Below are 21,074 nucleotides of genomic sequence, written 5' to 3' on the forward strand. Positions count from 1 at the left end.
GTCTGAACAAGGTTTTAACTTTTACAAAACAGCCGCACTCATGTCGTTGTTTTTACTCAAGCACTTACACTTACTTTACTTGAGTAATTCCATTTTATGCTGCTTTATACTTCTACTCCGCTACATTTCAGAGGGAAATATCGCACTTTTGTATTGACTTACATTCATCACAACACTTTCAGGCCACAAAAAAACAAACTTTCTTTATAGAATTTTTGCCTAAAGTCTTTAAATTCTTACTGAAAATCACTTCCTGTCCTTCTTCAGGGGGCTCAGGAGGAGGAGTCAGGTCGAGGGGCATGTCCAGTGTCGCCCAATCGAGGTGGAATCCCAGAGTCACCGACAGGTCAGGGTCGGTCTCTACGGTACCGCCGGGTCAACAGCCCCGAATCTGACCGTCTGTCTGCTGCTGAAGGCCGGGCCGACGCCTACGGACAGAGGTGATCTAAAACACACTGGAGGAGGTTTAATGACGTGTTAAAGCTCGACTTAGTTTGGATTTTAAAGTTGCTGACATGTTCCAAAGGTAGAAACTGAAACTGAGACTCCCTGAAAAGACTTGGACTTGCAATTGAAGACTTGACACTTGAGACAGGTCTATACTGACTTTAGACTTGACTTATCTTCGCCCTCGAGAAGTTGACACTTGAAAGGACTTATCTCGACCGACTTGGGTGATGAATTTGAATAAACAGTTGTGTAAGTCAAAGTTGAACTCTTTAGTGTCTTCAGTAGAGTTACAGTCTCGTCACATCCCCCTGTGTGTCCTCCAGGTCCAGGATGGACATCCTCGGCTCTCCGTCTCGTCACGTCTACTCCTCCCAGCCGGCTCAGATGCTGTCCGTTGATCCTTGTTGCCGCGGCGACCGCCTGGCCAGCGGCCGTCAGGAGGTGTCGGTGGCGTCCGTCGACCAGGAGGCGCACAGCAACGCCTTCATCCGCTCCGTCCCGCTGGCCGAGGAGGAGGACTTTGACAGCAAAGAGTGGGTGATCATCGACAAAGAGGCAGAGCTACGAGACTTCCAACCAACCACGTCAGGAACCACTGACGAGGAGCCCGAGGAGCTACGACCCCTGGAGGAGCAGGAGGAGAGGAGGAGGCTCAGGGCCGCAGGTAGGAGCTTCAAACATTTTACATCAGGGCTGGGTATCATTTTCAATACTAGTACCAACATGATACCTTAGTTTTGGTGCCGATACCAAAACGATACTTACTATGAGAAACAAAAACCTGTTTTTCTACAAAACCCTTTCCTCCATTCAACAACATGCTAAATGTTGTCTGATCACCAGCAGCTGTGCAAGAACTTTGTCTAATTAGTCTTTGTTTTAACTGTCCGGTCAAATAAAACTCACCGAGATGACCACAAATAAGCTGCCAACATCAGGTACTTGAACATCTTTATATGAACACATTTTGGTTGATACCCTCTCTGCTCTACATAGAGCCTGACAGCGACCTTTTGAGGAAAAAAAACATTATTATAAAGTGGAGCAAATTTCCAGCCCAGCACTTTATTCTGAAGGAGTATTTGCTCTTACAGAGTGCGACAGACCTACAAAGTGCAATTTTACAGTACAAGTAACGTAACTAGCAAGGCTCCTTGATGAGGTTCTTGATTGACATTGTTTAGCCTAGCTTAGCACAAAGATTGGGGTCAGGGTGGATTTATAGCCTAGCTCCTATCTAATTGAAATACAAACTTTTCCCTTGTGCAGAAAGCTGGTTCAGTTGAATGTGTTTGTTCGTATAGAGATCAAACCAACAACTCCACTACGAGTTCAGGAGCGGTTCAGGATTTCCCAGCGATTATTAGTCAACAAATAGCTCCAGCGCTAACTGCTGCTAAAACCACAACGTGTCCTTGTTACACTTCTATTTCTACAGCTTTTCAGTAAACATCATACAACATGTAAATCAGGCCGACTGGAGTTGTTGGAAGGTGGATTTCTTTTGATGGAGTTCAGCTCTACAACATCAAGTCTTTCTGCTAAACTATGCTAAGCACATCCTGGTGTATTTGTACTGGACTCACAGAGATTAAGCTGATTACATCTGTAGAAGACACAGGACTCTTCCTGTTCCTTAATTTCATCTCAACAAACCATCCTGAAAATGTTCATAGTGGAAAAGCACTTAAATTACTTTCTGCTGACTAATGTCCGTAAGATTAACTACACAACATTAACCGCCTCAGAGGGACAATAACATTAATATTTATTCGAATGTAAATCACGCTTCAGTTTCTTGTAACTCTGGTTAACGTTTTGTTTCCCTGCAGGAGGGGAGCTGGTGGTTCGTCCAAAGACCCACACCAGAGAGAGCAGCCGGGGGATGCTAACGCTAACGGAGGAGGAGGCGTCTAGGAGGAGCGGCGGTAGCCCCGCCCAGTCGCCCTGTCACTCGCTGCCGTCAGGACGCCCCCGCCGGAGAGAGTCAGAGCCCATTGGACCTCAAAGACCGGTAAGAGACCCAGCCAGCCAATCAGAGGGGAGCTCAGCTCTCTGATGTTGACGGACAGAGGAGGAAGTGGACGGCTGCTATACAGATTCATCACGCTGATTGCTGTTATAGCAGACGCTGCCTCAAGGAGGCGCTCTGCAGCAGCTGCTCCACCTCGTTAATCTGTCGGTCAACATACATTTTAAAGGACAAATCCAGCATGATCGGTGGTTCAGCTCAATTCCAGATTTCCCTTCTTTGGTTACCATCAGTGTCAAGGATTCTGCAGCGTTTTACTTTAAGTTTCAAGGAAGAAAAGAAACAGAGAAGTTGCAGGTTCAGTCCTGGACCTACAGGATAAATACTGGGGAGGGTTTAACTAACTTTGTCTATTTGCATCTGTAGATTTCTCCTAGATTCACCAAAATGTAGCATTAGATAATACCTCATTTGCATATTTAAACATAACATTTGACAGAACTTGTAATACAAATTAAATATTGTCTTAATGAAAGTAATCATCTGGGGAAGGTTCATGATGATATATATTAGTTAAATTACCCTATTCACCTGTAATGTCTTCCATTAAGTAGCACTTACCTAAAACATGCATCAGTTTCATCCCTATCTATGTTCTGAAGGTTTTCACAGAGGGTTTGGTTCATATATTATTCACAGCCTAATTTATATAATATTTATATAACATTGTATTCCTTAAAAAATTGAAAAATATCCCAAAATGTCTTCTTTAAAAACACTTTTTGAACCTTACTTTATCTTAATGTAAATAATCAACTGGGTGAGTTTCATCGTGATATCTATTAGATACAAATGTTTCCTTCACTTCATTGAGCAATAGTAATAAACTTTTTAAATGCATTCGATCCTAATCAACATACAGTTTGATGTTTTGATTCTTCGGTTCACATTCGACAAAACATCTGGACTCATGCTGGAATTGTCCTTTAAAGGTGTGTAAGTGATGAACATCTGTCACGTGCAGTCGTTCTGTTCAGTGTGCACTGACGTTCAGCGGGGAGAGATGGTGATGGACATTCTCCATGTGATATTTAAAGTACAATGTTGCTCCACTGCAGGATATCTCATGCATACATCTCCCTTTATAGTCTTTAACTGAAGACATAGAAGCTGTCGTTGCTGCCATATCAATGTTTCAAAGCCACTGTATCAAAGAACAGATGAAGATAAGTTAAAGCTGTTAGCACTGTATGTTTACTTAGGCTTCACTGACAGATTGTCTTTATTTCACATGCAAAATCTACTCAAAATTGCTTTTTTCACACAGCAAGTTCAGTGTTTCTACACAGTATGCGTACCTAAAGTATATTTGAGGAATGACATATTGTGTTATTAACTTACCTATCATGGTAGCATGAGATATTAGAGAGCCAAAGTTCTGTCCCTTATTCAGCCTCTATTTGACAGTATATCAATGAAATGATCTAAATTGACCAGAATAATCCCATATTCTCATATTGTTGTTGTGTTGAAGCGTCCGCACAGATGTGTCACATCACTAGTGGAAAGACAAATGTCACATTATGATTATTTTGTTAGCATTCAGCGAGACCGTTTCTCATGAGTCTTATTAACGATTGGCCTGCTGTCACAGCCTCATGGGAGCTGCAGTTGCTGAATGTCGTTTTATATCTTTGCTTTTCAGGATCATAAGCTTCTTAGAGAAAAATACACTTAGTCACAGATGCTAGTGGAACAGAAGCTAGCTAGAAGAGAGAGCGGGACTTAAAGGTGTCGTCTGACATTTTGAGAAATACAGATATTAACGTTCCTGCTGAGGACAGATGTTCAGATTGATACCACTCTCCTTGGTAAATCGTAAAGTGGAATTTTAGGTGGATTGTGTAACCTTTAGACAGAGCCAGGCTAGCACACTGTTTCCAATCTTTATGCTAAGCTAACCAGCTGCTGGCCGTAGCTTCATATTTAGCGTACAGACATGAAAGTGGTATCAATCTGTCAGAGCGGAAGAGACGACGACTTCCTACAATGTTGAATTATTTCTTAAATCAAATTGTCTGTGAGTTTGGCAACACTTCTAGTTTGAACTTTAAAAGGTAAAGGGAAAGTTCACTGTGTTTGACTGACTTGTGCTTTAATGAGCGTTGATGAGGCAGGTGTCTCTGTTCAGGGCGGTTGGTTAAAGTGATGATGGTTTGATTCTTCCTCCTGCGGCCTGTGACACACGAAACAGTTCAGCTGTGTGAGCGGTGCTGCCGTCTTTTCCTCGTTGTGGAGCAGAGTTGAAATCTTTTCCATCTCTTTGCTTTTTGCTCATGACTTTTGCTTTGGACCATTGTTTTATTCTGAAGGAGTGAATGAGAAACAGCACTTCCTGTATGACTCAACCTTGGAGCCATGATGTTTCTGTGTCAGGATGTTGATGATGTTTTCATCTTCTGTTGTTCTGCTGTGTTTTCTCATGTTCTCCGACAAAAAAAGTCAAAGTGACTGTCTCACCACCACCTGGTTTTACTCTCAACACACACACACACACACACACACACACACACACACACACACACACACACACACACACACACACACACACACACAGTTTGGGTGATTCTATGAGTATGTTCAGGTTTCTGTAAACAAACCAGGTTAATAAAAAGCAGCCCAGTATCCCAGGAATCTGCACCTCACTATTTGTGTCTGGTGCCGACGTTCAGGCAAAGTAAAGGTGTGGAGGTCGGGGTGGCGGACGGGCGTGTAGCGAGTCCGTCTGTCATGCAGGGGACTGGAGTTTGGGTCCTGAAACAGACCTTTATATTAACCTTTCCCTTACACTAATCATACCTTAACCATAGTTTTATTTTCCATAAATCTTTCCTGGACTTCAAACCATAATGCAGCTGCCATGTGCACGCTTTGTAGAAAGGGAGAACATTCAAAAATGTATCGCGGTATCCAAGGTTTTGCAGAAACGTCCAGTATTGACGTTCTTGTCTGACGAAAGTTTTTCTAAGAAAGATAAAGAACCTCTTTTCTATGATGTACAACATATTTGTGAATGAGAGCTGTGATGTGCTGGAGCTCTAGTGACTTTTATCAACTTCAACATCTTATTGTTTGTGTGTTCTGTGTCCAAAGAAGCCTAAGAAAAACATTCCACAGTTTGTGGGTTTAACGAAACATGCAGTTCAACAGTTCATCACGATCCTGAGTCACAGTCCAGTATCAGGGTTGTGATGAAATCAGTCACTTGTACCTTTATCCTGACTAAGAAAGGTTTCCTCCATTAAAGCTGCCCGTTTCTGTGTTTCTCACCAAAACACACAAGTGTGTCCTTGAGATCCTTCCCCGTTTATTTAACCATGTTTGTCCCAATTGAGCTCAAAGATCATAAAAAACATTTGCAAATCAATATTGAATTGTTTCCCTTCATGTTTACTTAACGGTCGTCTTCTTCACTGTCTTCGTTGGGGCATTACTGCCCACCGTCAATCGGCTCCATAGCACTCCTAGTGGTCAAAGAAAACCTACATGGTACCTTTAATTAAAGTCAATGCAAATAGTCTTATACAATCAAAGATGGCGGATGTTGCCTTGTCTTGTAACGATTTAGTAACAAAGTAAACTAAACGGATTAAAACAGTGATCTCCTTTGTTTACCCTCCAGCCTGCACTGACATCCTGCACTTTGAATATATTTTAAGAGATCTTTCTCAGTAACATTCACGTTTCTCTTACTCATCAACCACCAGCATTGTTTGTTTTCCACTTTAAAAGTTGCTTTAAAGAGCGTCTAGCATGCGGCGGGTTTGCATTTTCAACATTCTTCCTAAACAGAAACTTTATAAACCTCACAGTGAATATTCTGCTACTGAGATTTGTACCGTAAGAGGTTTCTCATTTTATAGTCTACGAGTGTTGAGATGATGTTGATCATGAGTCTGCTATTATTAAAGTGTGGATGGTTTTATGGTTAATGTGTCTCCTTCAAAGAGACCTCACTGCAAACATGCATTTCTGTCTTTATTGGAAATTAAAATAAGTAAGAGTCGACTGTAATGTGAGTGTTTGTTGTTGGGAGAACTCTGAGAACCACAAACTTAATGTGTGTCATGAACATTAACGTCATTCACTGTCTTGAGTTCTTACAACAAGCTGCTCAGACTTCACTAAACACATTCAGATCACCTGGTCGACAACATGTCACACAAAATACAACATATGAGTGTCTGGGAGCTGAAAGTGAGAAGAGACAAAAGACAACCCTTCAAGAATTTAGGGAGTGTTTTGTCAAATGTATACAGAGTCCCAAAATATAAGGTTTTCTTTCTAATAAGGTTTACTAAGATAAGAAAGAAATGATCTTTCTGTACATTAAAGATGAAGGTAATAAAACATATCAAATAATAAAAGAAAGTTTGTGTGAAACAAAGTAAGAATATTAAAACAACGTTTGTGTCTGAACAAAAGAAACACGGTTGAAACTGAAAGCTTCTGACAAACGGACGGGCTTTAAAACAAAGGAACAGCACGTTGTTATGGAGCACCAAACCTGACCAATTAGGAAGAATAAATGAAAATGTGATGAGTAAGAAGTGCTGCCAGCGCCCCCTAGAGGCCGCAGTGCTCATTACAGCCACAATATGAACCGCGGCGTTGTACCCAGCAGTGCAGCTGTTAGGTGTGTCCTGAAGGGGGCACTACAGGGACGTAGGGCTGGGCAATATGGAGAAAATCAAATATCACAATATGTTTGATCAAATACCTCGATGACGACATCGTAGGGTTGACCAGGTAAAGACACTTACATGCTGTAACGATATCGATATATTGCCCAGCCCTACAGGGTTATTAAAATCTAAAGATGTAATCCTGAGATCAGGATATTTCATTACATTCATTTTTTTTATTTGTGTGTGTGTGTGTGCGTGTGTGTGTGTGTGTTTCTTGTGAAATTCTGACCTGATGGTGGCGCTAGAGGAAAGGTGTGGGGTCATTAGGATTTAACCTGAACATGCAAAGCTGGGTTCATGCAGAATAAATGTGGAATCATTGGATTTCACATTTTATTTTCACCCTGAGGATTTAAATTTCCTTTTCCTGCAGCAGGATTTATTCTTCGTGGACAATTTCTTATTGGTTTTTTCTTTATTTCTTGACTTTCTTTATCCATTTATGCTTTTCAGTTCAGTTCTACATGTATGTGACCATTTGAGTTCTTCATGCACTCCTTTATTTATTTACTAATGAGTCAGGTTTGGTCCTCCGTACTTGGTGGCTGCTGTTTACAGGCTGGACGTCATCACTGATATTTCACTTTATCTGCCGTGTGACATCTTATCGTTTTAAGGCCGTGATGAAGCGTGTGCACAAATCCGTTTTTAGTGAGATTTTAGCGAGCTCTGCTTTATTTCCGTGTCGATTGTCACCGCTAGACTCAGAGCGAGCTCTCCGCCGCCAACCATCGAGGACTGCCATTCTCTTTTTTACTCCTCTCCAATTCTTCCCTCCCCCCTCCACATAACTACTGATGCCTTTGCCCCCCAACCTATCGCTTTAAAAGTACACAGTATGTCGCGTTTGACTCACCTGAGGAGACAGAGAAAAGAGCGAGGGTGCCATTGGGACAACAGAAGAAGAAATAAAGTGATGTTTCGGGGTAAGCACAGTTTAGGAATAGTCCTTTACCTCTGTTCTCTCACTCAGTTTCTGTTCCTCCTCTTCCTTTTCCTTCTGTTCAGACATATTTCCTCCCTTTTTTTTTCCTCCGTCGTGTGTCTGTGTTTTGTGTGCTTGATGAATCCATCTCTCTTTTGTGTTCCCTGTTTCTTTTTGCATCTCCAATGGTAATTTTTCCTTCAGAAATCCAAAGCTCAAAGTGTCAGTTGTCCAGGCTCAGACTGTTGTAGACTAGTGAGCTTCAGTATGTGCAGTGTTCGTGCTGGTGTGTCTTTTAAAGTGCTTCTTTGTGGGGGAAAATATTTTCATCACCATTTGTCCAGCTAGAGGGATGCTAGTCTGACCAATCTGGCAACCCACACAGCTAACAATCTATTGGCTCTCTGTTAACTTTTCCGTAGCTTCTAACTATTATCTGATAGCTGTAACTGTAGACAGAGTGCCAGATTTACACCAACACTCCCTCAGCTTCTCTCCCGAGGCTCCTCCCCTTGCAACCTTTGACCAATCAGCTGAAGGCTTTAGATGTGTGAGAGCACCAATCAGCTCTCTCCTGTCTAACGCCTGGTCAGAGAGGGGAAGGAGACGAGGGCAGGAAGACAAATCAGAGTGTTGGGACGTAGCAGTAGCAGAAAATTAAACATTAAAATACATTTATTTTTCATAAAGAGTCGTTTTCTGCTTGCTAACCTCCCTCCCTCTCTCTGATTGGTCTGTTTGCAGTTGGAAGAGGACAGGCACCAACCGCGGCCCAATCAGCTGAGGAGGCTGGCCTCCTACGTCTTCTCCTTCCTCCACCCTGGAGACGGAGCAATATCCCCACGGAGGGGGGCAGCTTCATCCAGAGGAGCCGCTCGGCCGAGAGCAGCCCCAGCACACATCACTGCCGCCAATGCCTCGGTCCGGCGGCGGCACGCCGGCACCTCTGCCGACGCCCGGCAGCCCGCGGAGCAGACATTCGGTCCTGAACGTGTCGAGGACGCAGCTGCAGCAGATGTTAGCGAAGCTCAATGAACAAGAACAGCAGCTGAGAGGACTGAGAGACAGACTCATACACACACATGTAACATGCACACAACACCACACACACCACACACATGTGACATGCGCACACGTGAAGTATACTGATAAACGACACATATACACACATGGACACACCATTCTGTATATGCAGAGTCATTGGACATAAACTCTATAAAGACTGCACACAGTGTAGATCACTTACTGAGGAACTGTAATTTAATGAGCAGCAATTAACAATTATTTTGTTATTGAGGAATCTGTAAATCTTTTAAATGTATTTGATTCATCCGTAATTAAATGGTTACAAATGCTCATCACAAGAGTCCGAATGGAGCAAGTGACACTTATTAAATAAAGATACACTCACTGGTTTAGTTAAAGTGCCCATAAATCCTAAAATTATGTCTTTATTGTCTTTAGTTTGAAAAGCTGTGGGGACATGATGGTGATTTACGGAAACAATCAAGGAGTTCACCTTTAAAAAACAAGATTACAGTTAAATAAGCTCTGCATATGCAAACACATAGACATAATGAATACTGAGAGCCAGATGATAACCGCACATGTTAATTAAACACAACAAGCCATATGAGCAGTAAACATGTGTCACACACACACACACACATTGAAAAACTCACGTAGCTCTACCAACTACTTTTCAAATAGAAGAACAGAAGAAGAGGAGAAAAGTGCTGACAACGGGAAATATTTTCCCATGCCAATAAACTCTAAAAGCCTCTCTGCACCTGGCAAACTGGAGGAAATAATGTGAAACTGAATATGTCCTTCTTGTTTCCGTGAAGAAGAGGAAAGTGAAACAGATTGAGGCTGCTAACAGACTGTTAAGCTTTACCAGTATTTGTGCATTTATTTATTTATTATTTATTTTTCTGCTTTTTCTGCTAAAATGAAGGAGCGATCGTCCAGGAATGCAGGTCGGTCCCGGCGATCAAGTTTTTGACCCGAGACTTTGGAGTCGGCGTTTTCCCCTCGATCATCCCGTCCACGAGCACTACACCGACACCGCTTCACCACGCGTCTTCACCGACACAAAACCAGTGATTCAAACGTCTCGCTCTGATTCCAGCTTCATTAAATGTTGTGTGTGAAGAGAGAAGTGTGATTTTTCTCTGTGAAAAGGGTTTTCTGAAGGTGTGACACTTTGATCTCTAAACTGAGCCTTTATGACAAAAACTGTTACCGTGCTGGTCTCTAGGTAAAAGTACGGTGGCCCGAAAGTGCAAATATCTCACACGCAAAAAGACAAACAAAGCAACGCTTTAGAAAAAACGAATTAGCAAGAGTGAACACACAATGACGTTTCATTAAACAAACTAAATACACCCCACATTTTACTATATTGATTCACAACTCAACAACAATACAGCAGAAAACAAGTAAAAGGACATCACGATATTCATTTATATAAATGTTTCACCAAAAAAATAACAAAACACTTCAACTCGAAAGAAAGAAAACAAATTGACAATATAAACAACATTCAGTGAACAAAACAAAAACATATTTTTGCAAAAACAAATGAAGAAACGAAAACTTGGGAATTAGAAAAAAACTAAAAAAAAAAACTTCTGTGACATCCTCTCACAATTATTTTGCTGAATGTAGCGATTGCTAATCTAAGTTAGCTAATTTCCGATTTATTCCTAGACTGTTTTTTTTTTAATTCCTTTCATGAAATGTTGTCTTTTGCTGTGAGGGCCGCGACGTGGCCGTGCTGAGGCCGGTGTCAGCCCGCAGACAGAGCTGCCTCTTTGCATTTAAAGCGCCCTGTGTTCAATGTGACATCTTTTTTAACTAACATTTTTAATTGATTGTAGACCGCAAATTGAGGCGGGGGAAGGTTTTGAGCAGTTAAACGTGACATAGTGCATCATGGGAAGGGAGACATCATACAGTATCACTGGCAGAATGTAAAAGTTACACGAAGATAACGAAAAAATAATTCTGGTAGTTTGTATGTGATTGTTGCATATCTTCTTTGAGCAGCTGGAGATTATGACTTCATTATCTCTCCATTTGAAGACACAATCTGTCGCTTGCTCCACCTGTTGGACTGAAACATATCTTAACATCACCAGAGCATGATTCTCTAGCGCCATCATGAGGTTGACATTTGTGTTTTTGAGTGTAATATCTCAACAACTATTGGATGGATTGTGATGACATTTGATTCAGACATTCACGTTCCCCTAAGGATGGATGTAACGACTTTGGTGATCATGGCTTTCATCTAGCACCGTCGTCAGGTCAAACATTGTGTCCAAAAGCTACTTTGGTTTATCACCAAATACTGCTGAACTAATGATATTCCCATCAGTTTTAGCTGTACTTGTGTTTTACCGCTAATTAGCTAATGTTAGCAAGGTTAACAGGCTAATCTAAGATGGTGAACATGGGAAACACTACACCTGCTAAACATCAGCATGTTGACATTGTCATTGTGAGCGCGTTAGCATGTTGAGACAATGAGAAAATGAAGTCATAATCTCTAGATAACAGGCTCAGAAAACTTCAGAAAGCACAGCTGGCCAAAGCTTCAGAAGGTTGTTGTGGAGACTTAATGTTTCATATCTCACCTGCATCGCTCCACGTTTGGATGTTGTGTTTGAGTTCAATCCAGATCTTCCAGGGGACGAAGTAGATCCTGTTTTATTCATAAGGATGGTCAATTAGAAATGTAATCAATAAGATTATGTTGGGTTTTTGTTGTGGAGATATTGTAACCGTTGACTCTTAAATCGTCAGATGGTAGGTTTAGGCTGTTGAGTACTGTTTTCTGAGTTGTTTAAAGGCTGCTTGTCTCTGTTTGAGCCAGCTGACCTAAAGAGAGTTGTAAAGGTGACTTAAAGGTCATTTATCTGTAAATGGTTTGAGTTTGACCAGAAAAGATCTTCATTGTGTGTTGAACTCCATTCTGCAGAGGTCTCTGAGGAGGTTTACCTGCTTCCTGACATCTTGCTGGGTGTTTGGTTCACTGTCTTACTTCCATCGTGCTTCCTCTTCCTTCACTTTTTTCTGACCGCTGGATTTCACTGTTGCACTTTATCACTGAGTCGACCGGAGAGGCGGTCAGGCCGGGCTGAGGGTCTCGCTATATGGAGGCAAAACACGGATGCAATAAGTGAAATGTGGGATCTTATAACAAAGAAGAAACGTATTTAAATGGTCGTTCTGGGTGGTTAACACGTTTCTTAAATCATACCCTCAGTTTTTCGATTGGCAGTTATTGGTTTCAGTTCATTTGTATCTAAATCAACCTTCAGAGACTTGAAGCATCCTTGAACTAACTCCAAGGAGAGTTTTGAAAACATGACGATAGCGAAGAGACAGCTGTGTGATCTGCATCACATTTCAAGTTGATTTCTACAGAAATGAACTGAGAACAATGGCTGCCTGAAAGGAAGAGAATCCATCTGATGGAAGATTTTAAAATGAGCAGGAATAAAATGTAATTAATGTGATAAACTAAGCCACCACTATAATCCTATAATGGCTCCAGTAGAGCAGAGCGAGAGCTTTCTTAACTCACAGCGCCGTGTGCCATTTTCTCCATTTCACAAGCAATGAGAAAGAATAAAGTTACAGTCAGTAACATTTATATCGTGAAGGCACGCATAGTTAATGTAGCCAGAGTCTGTCTCAGTGTTGGCCAATGGGGAACAAGCTGGACGTGTGTTTATTTGTTGGTTTTAGTGAACGTTTGTAACCATGTCTCCATTAGAAAATGGTTGTTCCTGGTACATTTCTTCAAAGGAAATGGTCAAAATGTGTATTCTGGTGGTTTATTGTGTGAGCAAACATCAGAACAAAAGGCCATTCAATCAGCAAACATACATCGTAGGAAGTGATTGGTTGAAGTATGAGAGACAGAGGAGGTGGAACAGCTGTCACTGACACTGATATTTCAAAGGGGGCCTTCTCATTTGGATACAAAATCTCACAAATCTCCAAATAATTTGACCCTGCAAAGAATTTCACATCATTCTCATTTCCACTTTTCTTCCAACAGCTGGAAAAGTGCCATGCCCCTCCTAAAAAACAACTCTTCTCTTGAGTCGATTCTTAAGCCTAGCTAATAAAAATAATAAAATAAAGTGATTAGCTCACCTCATTCGGTGTTTGTCTTCCCTCTAGACTTATTAAATGTGCCACCACAAATACTGGTGTGTAAGAATAGTAGAACAACTAGAATATCTCCTGGAGAGCGCAGACCTCCGCCAAGGCCAATGGTGCATTCACATGCTCCTCGGAGTTAATGTTTAATTCGTAAAGTGGAAACAACATGGACGCCTACAAAGAAGATGTCTTTTATTTTATTGCTCAGAGTGTTTAAACCAACAATAGCTGATTCCGAGTTGTTGTATAGACCCGAGGGGACGCATGTGTGAATCTTCCCAGTCAGGAACACATTTTTCCGATTATTCCGACAGTACATGAATGCATCACAAATGCCCTATCACGCCATGTTACGAAAGTGAAACATAATTAACATTTCTTGCCCCGCAATTCCAATCTGCGCCTCCTTGGCCCATGTAACACCCTTCCATCATGTACATCGGGCGAGTAGGCTTTCCGTAATCCTGCGGACAAACAGAGAGGAGAACCAAACCTCCTTGGCAGAGGGGACAGCATCAATAGTTTGTTTCATAGATTTAAAAAGTCTGTTTGGTTGTTCAGAGCCTCCAGATTCAAAGATTGAAGTGTCGTTGGCTATAATCAATCATCTACATGGTGTCTCCACGCTTTTGAAGGAAACAAATGTCTTGCAACAAAATGAAAAGCCATCAAAACAAAGAACATGTCGTTACGAGTTTGAGAAATATATCACGTCTAGGTTCTTTTGTCATATTGCAGAAAGATCTTTACAAAAGTCTTTGTTTTGACATTCACTGGTAAATTTCTCCAGTAGATATTGTCCTTAAAGAATCAGTGCTTGTTCCATCCTGAGAGATTGAGACTTTAAGTACCCACCGCGTTACTATCAGAACATTGTGATGGCTGTAAGTGTTGAGCTGTGAAACCCTGTTTAATATTTGGTCGCTGCTAACGTCATACCAAAGCAGCGCTCTGTGGTTTGTTGCTTTGAATGTCCCTCGAACAACAATCTTCAAAGTCAGAGCTGTGTCTCCTGAACATGTTCAAAAACGTTTGGAGTACACTACATGAGAGTAGCTAGGACGGCCATTTTGTTGCAGTGAAACGGTTGCTTTCTCAATGTGTTAAAGGGCTACATTAAGTAAATATGCACCACCTGCTGTTTCATTGAGCTTGAGGCATTAACATTGGCTCAGCCTGAGCATGTCCCTCTGTGCGGAGGGTCATCCCAGCTCCGGTCTGATGAGGAGACACCTGAGTTTGTTTCATGCTGCTTCATGCTGAGTTCAGGATGTCCTGCCTGTTTTATATTTAGCATAGCGTTACAGTACAACCACTTAGAGAATGTATAAAGTGGACTAGCTGCTAACTTTATTTTGCACGCCTGCAAAATGATTCACCTAACGTACAAGATTGTCACTGATACATGTCAATGTTTTGTCCTGTGTCACCATGAGCGCAGGGCCACATTCAGTTAGAAACAGGCGGGGTAGAAAGCTTTGAGTGTGCTTATTATGCTGACGATACACTTTTAAAAAAACGATTCACAGCATTAATGACGGTATGTCGTACTAAGAGACTGTTTACCGACTGTCGCCACTCTTTGCATGAGATCTACTGTTTGTACGACACGCACCTCTGACTGTAAAATGACTAAAAACAACACTGTACTGTACTTACAACTAAACACAGTGAATATACACCTCTGACTGAGAAACGTCTGTGATTTCTTTGTAAATAATTCACACCGCTACTAGAGGGGATACTCACGGATCAGAGCTGTGAGTCCGGAGCTGACCTTTACCAAGAAGCAGCCTGAGCCTTTCTTATCATCACAATCTTTAATTATGCTGTGAGATGTGAACATTACATCCATTGTTAGTGGAGCAAGTCATGCTGCATGATGCTGCTAAAAACATCATGGACTTCTCTTAATATTTGGCAGTTTGAGTCGCCCGTTCCGGGTGAATTAAATGTTTTTTAAAACAACTTTTACGTCTCATTTTTGCTGTTTTGGACATCGGTCATAATAGGATTTGATTCACAACTACATTGCAGAGACACAGTGTCGCAACAACCAACGTGAACTTTAAAGATTTTACTCAAACTGATGACCCATGATTTAAAATTGTCCAAAAAACCTGTGTAGTGCAACTCGAAAATACTTGCAAGGCTAGCAGTACACTCCCAACAAATGTGTTCTTAAAGGCTGTCCAACTGCTGTTCACCATGGTGCTGTGACTCCAACTATTCATTTAATGAAGTGCAAAGTTTCAACAAATGAACATATTGCCAGCCTGCAAAATAAGACACTCCCTTGTGTTTGTTAACAGACCTTTTTGGCTGAAAGAACACGTCAAATGTAATCTTGTTTGGAGTGTCGTGTCCGTTGAACTGCTGCTCCTCATGTTGCAATCTTAAAAAGATATATGTTCATTAGGTTTCAGTTGATTTAAGCAAGAAAATATTAAAGAGTTTCCAGAGAAAACCCAAAATTTCACCAGTTCGATTGATTACAAATTCCTGATATGTAGAAGTGCAGTATTTAGATGTGATGGTCAACAGTAGTACTGCTAAATGGTCAAGTCTAAATTAGCTCCTAAAATAAGCTACATTTTGAAGGGTTTTATTAAATGCAAAACTCTTCGAAGCCTTTATATCTTGAGACTTTTCTCAAAACTAGTTCTAGATGAGTTCAGATTTAGCTGTTATAACTTTGAAGTCCCACAAACCTTTTCAGAATCCGCCACAAAACATTTATACCTCATGAATCACACACACTAGATATATACATGTAAAAGACAAAAAAAAATGTATTACACTCCTTCCATACATCCATTGTATTGCATATTTGATATGTTAGTTCTCATCTTTATGGAATAACAGGGTGATATTGTACAGATAATGTGTCTGTAGAGAGAACAAAACGGCATTGTGTCTTTAGAGGTGAAACACTCGTCTCCATGTTAGTTTTGTTTAGATCTATGCCACATTCAACAGTTTGTTAATCAGATCAGTATGAACCTTGTGTGTCATTAATAGTTGATTCTCAAAGAAACATTCAGATATTTTAAGAAATCTTGTTCAGTCTGAAATAAGTTGTTTTCCCCAGAGAAGAACATCTCTGTGTGTGGAGTACAGAGAGAGGTCCAGGATGTGTTTAGCCTAGCTTAGCACAATGACTGATAGCAGTGGGAAACTGCTAGCCCAGCTACTACCTTTACAAGTATCGTGTTAGCTATAAAGCTAATCTGCAGTCCATCCTGTAGTCAGCTGTGACTCTGAGGATGATTAAAAAAAATATTTTAGAAAATGTCTGAATGTTTCTTTTAAAGTTTTTGCAATAACAGCAGAGTTTCTGTTGTCGAGGTTAAGAGGACTGAAGAGCTCACAGTGTAAGTTCAGTGTGATGATCCGTGAGTGTCTTTCACTTGTATAGTACATAAGCGTTTTTTTTCTATCACTCTACTGTATTATTGTACAGTACTGCTTGTATAATTTACAGGTAAAGCATGTATTTTAAACTTTTTGTAAATCCAAATGATAACTGTGTACATATATACAGAAATGTAGAAAGTAATTAGGTTTGCAGTTAATCTCTAATAGCATGATAATTAGCGGGGTTTAGTATGTATGTACAGGCTGTATGTTAAATCTTTATGAAGGGAAACACTTGAAAATCACCTGATATCAGACTGCGTGCTGTCTAAGGATAAACTCTGCAATGCATTTTTTTGTGCCTTTTATATCAATGTATGTAATCTAGACAATCTTGAAAAGCTTGTGTACAACCAAAATAACATTAAAATGGTTTTGGGGGCAAATACATCAGTTCCTGCTGTATTTCTTACTAAAAGAGCAGCTGTTAGCTAAAACACGAAGAGTGCTACACACGTTAGCTTCCTCTAAAACGTCAACAAACATTCTTTCTATTTTTTGTCATAAAGATTATAATTTTCTTTTTAAATGTATGTACTGATGGAAGCAGAGGTAACACAATTTAATGACAAAAAAATCGAATGATTTCTAAATCCCAGCGTGATATGCGGACATTGTTGACTCCTTTATTACTTAGCTAGCACAGAGCTAGCAAGCTAAATAGCGAGTGGTTTTCAGTTGGTCAGTGCAAGACTCTCTTTGTGATTTCTGGCAAACTGTTGCACTCTGTCCTACAACACGACCAGATTTGAGAGGGACACCAAATGACCAAATGATCTTGTTAATTTTGTCATTTTTGTTCTTTCTATGAATCTACATCTTTACAACATATCACCACTCTCACCTCCGTTGTACGATAGACTAGCATCTATCTACTCATTGCTTTTTACTAGCTATCTTGGATGCCATGTATTTGTTTGACATTGTTTCTTCACTTTAAGCATCAACCAGAGGATTGCCTGAAAAGGAGCGACAGTGCTTTTCCGAAAAGTTCTGCGATTTTTAACTAGAAGTGATCTGAGCAACTGCTGAAAAATGTTGTACGTTCTGAAAAAAGTCACTGTGTGCAGCGTTTCTTCTCTAGGTGGCTGCATGCTCTACCCATTGAGAACAATAAAAACAATTATAACAAATTGCCTACTGAACAAGTCAAGGTCAACCAGCCTCTTCACCCCCAGTGAATTTGGTAATGGGATTAGAGTACTGACCGTAAACAAGATTTAATTACATTTTTAATTTATTCATTATACAGGGAAAGCAACATTAAATGTGTTACAGTTACCTGGATGGACACAATGTTTGAATTCCACCCCTCATATGGTTTTCACTGGTCATACATGTCTAAAAGCTGCTAATGAGTGCTAATTGTGATTTTGATATGTGCTAGCCTTATCAGGAAACTCCTTCTAGGATGTTTTGTCTTGTTTTGAGTAGATTCAGTTGTAATAAAGAGTTTTGTTGTATTTTTTCCAGGTGTTATCGCCCACGGAGCAGAGCATCCCGTCGCCAACCTCTCCGGACTATCGGACAAAGGGCCAGAGCGACGAGAAGGAGCATTTCCACATCCTTCCTCAGCTCCAGGTCAAAAGGGCCGACTTTCTCACCGTTATGCTCACCGGTACCTTGCCTCAGCGCCGGAGCTTTGCCACGCCAGACGAAGAAATCCAAGAACCTCCAGGGCCAAGGGATGACGACGTCACGAAGAGTGAGTCCAACAGTGAGGCCAGTCAGAAGAGCACTGAACGTAGCCAGGACGCTGCGCCTTCAACACTCATGGCCGAGGACCAGAGGGGCCAAAGGGAGCACGCCTCAGCTGCTGATGCAGACCCTGACCTGGAGGACGCTTCCAAAACCCTCGTCCTTTTCTCACCTGGAGACACTCGTAAGTCTCCCTCTGGTTGTGATCATGTTCTAGAGGGAGAGCTGGCCACACCGTCTGCTCTCAGTACCGACCCGCCTCATTGTCGGGGAGGTGATTCAGCCTGAACCCTCTGAGACTGGCCGTTTGTCCCCTGCTCTCAGGTCAGACCTGAGGCCTTCCACTCCCATCGCTCCTGCATCTCCGCCCTTCACCAAAGTTGAGCGCACTTTCATCCATATCGCAGAGACATCACACCTCAATGTCATGTCTTCCAATGGTCACTCAGCCAAGGAGAGTGACCGGAAGTCTTGGCCATCATGAAGGCATCAGCGGTAGAGGGTGACACCCATGAGCAGGAGGGAACACCAGTGACAGAAGAGCTTCTAGAGGAGTCTGTACCAGACACAACTACACCAGTTGACAAATACCCCAAAACTGAGAATGGTCCGTCAACTGTCTTGGCCCAGTCTTTGGAGCCTGTCCCAGAATCCATGTCACCAGTTCATACAGATCTGTCACAAGAGCCTAAGAAACAGCCATTATCCAGTGAAGAAGCTGCCAAGCTTCAGACAACCGGATCAGAACTACCACCTGTCACAAAACCCAGAATCCGAAGCCGTATCCCAGTACTCATCTCTGAAGAGGATTCAGGCTCAGAGCAGTCCTCCTCCCTCTCAGCTCGGGCTCGTCTTCAGCAGCGGGCCAGGCAGCTGGACTTGGCCCGCATGCTGGTCCAGAAGCAACAGGGTCGCTGGATGAGGAGGAGGATGCTGTCTGGGACGTCATCATCCCTGTCCTCTGGGGACGATGAGCGCCGGAGGGCTTCTGAAACTCTGTCCACCACCGGCTCAGAGGAGGACACGCATACCTCGGATGAGTCCAGGAGGAGCTCCCGTCTCAAAACGACTGAAGAGCAAGGCTCCAAGGAGTGCAGGAGCAGGATCCCCAGGCCTGTCACCCCCATAAAGAGGCCATCAGGGGGGCTCGCTGCTGCTGCTCCTTCTCCGCTCTCCTTGCCAGACTCCGGTTCTACCAAAGGAGCATCATCCTTCACTAACGGGTATAATTCTGGTTCTCCCTTTTAGTGTGTACAAGTTTTGATTTTGAAGCAGTTTGATTAAGTATTTTTGTAACCTTTAAGGGGAGACACTACACGTGAATGGGGTAAAATGTTTAACTAATAGATATCATCATGAAACGTCACCAGTTGATTGCTTACATTATGACTATTATTTTTTGTATTACAGGTTGAAAATTCATTTTAAATATGCAAATGAGGCATAAATAAAATAATATATTAATCAAGCTCTGAATGATATATGAACAAACCCCCTCAGTTCTAAAAACCTTTAGAATATAGAGAGTTTGGTGTTTGTAAGTGCTACTGAAGTGGAGATTTCTAGACTAGACAAAAACCTCATTTTGAGAAAACAGCCTATAAAAATATGTATTGTTGATACAACAGGTAAATTAGGTAAACAATGTAACGAATAGATGTCACCATGAAACCTCTTCAGTTGATAACTTATATTAAGATAATTATTTTTTGTATTACAAGTTTTCTGAAATGGTATCTTTAAATATGCAAATGAGGAATTATCTCATGCTAACTTTTGGTGAATTCAAGAGAAAACTACAGACAAAGTTAGTAAAATAACCACTTGTCTCAAAGAAGACATGTTATGGAAACAAAATAGCAAAACTCTCTTGACCAGTGCATAGAAAGAACATGTTTTGCCTGTAGTGTCTCACCTTAAAGAAATAACTCCTTCAATTTACTTTTCTTTCCACAGGAATCAGAAAATTGGACTAAGCACTCTCAGCTCTCAACTGAAAACCAAACCTGTCTCGCCCAGGTCCTCCTCCTCATGTCCCCGTCCATCTGCTGGCCCGTCCGGCAGCCCTCGAATGCCCCTGCGAGTCCTGTTTGGAACCCGACGCAGCCTTAGCTCCAACCACTGCAGGACTGACAGCCCCTCCCCTCAGAGAGTATGTCCGTCCAGGCAGCCCCTCTCGGTTCGAGCCCCAACCGTCCCTATGCTGCCACCCAGGACTACAACAGCCATGCGGCGCAGCGTCTCGCAGGAAGCCACCGTCCAGACCTCCTCTGGCGCCACGCCCGCCCGGAGCAGGCCGAAACAAGCCGGTGCGGCTAAGGCAAAGCCGAATGTCAGGGAGAAGGTGGTGCCCGCTAGATAATACAAAGAGACTCATAGCTGAGACATGTTTGTGTATAATCAGTCTTCGGACACGATACGCCTCAAAGGTTCTCACCTGACTCCACATTAGACTGTGATGTTACAATCACCTCCTTCAATTTATTTAATGTACACGGACCTCTTATTCTTTTTCCAAGGACAGCTTACTGAACTATCTTCATGGGCTTCCAATAATCTTCACTAACTGTCGGACAGGAGCGTTGCTGCCATGGTGCTATGGATACGTCTTCTGCTCCGTGGTTTAAACCCTGATTTGACTGGTTTCTGGAGCTGAGAATCATGGCCTCCAACAAGTCCAGTT

General features: G+C 41.9%; 1 protein-coding gene across 1 annotated transcript; it reads left to right on the top strand.

Moving 5' to 3' along the window:
- Window positions 1-5: 5 nt before the first annotated feature.
- LOC115005839 (tau-tubulin kinase 1-like) lies at window positions 6-21,074 on the top strand (the record flags this gene model as incomplete). Its single annotated transcript, XM_029427810.1, is given in 8 exon segments — window positions 6-11; window positions 268-440; window positions 774-1,114; window positions 2,283-2,464; window positions 18,167-18,642; window positions 18,644-18,852; window positions 18,855-19,614; window positions 20,348-21,074. Coding segments are annotated over 8 exon segments (2,553 nt in total), but the record flags the coding sequence as incomplete, so codon positions are not given.

The sequence above is a fragment of the Cottoperca gobio genome, unplaced genomic scaffold (genome assembly GCF_900634415.1).
Source record: "Cottoperca gobio unplaced genomic scaffold, fCotGob3.1 fCotGob3_378arrow_ctg1, whole genome shotgun sequence".
Lineage (NCBI taxonomy): Eukaryota > Metazoa > Chordata > Actinopteri > Perciformes > Bovichtidae > Cottoperca > Cottoperca gobio.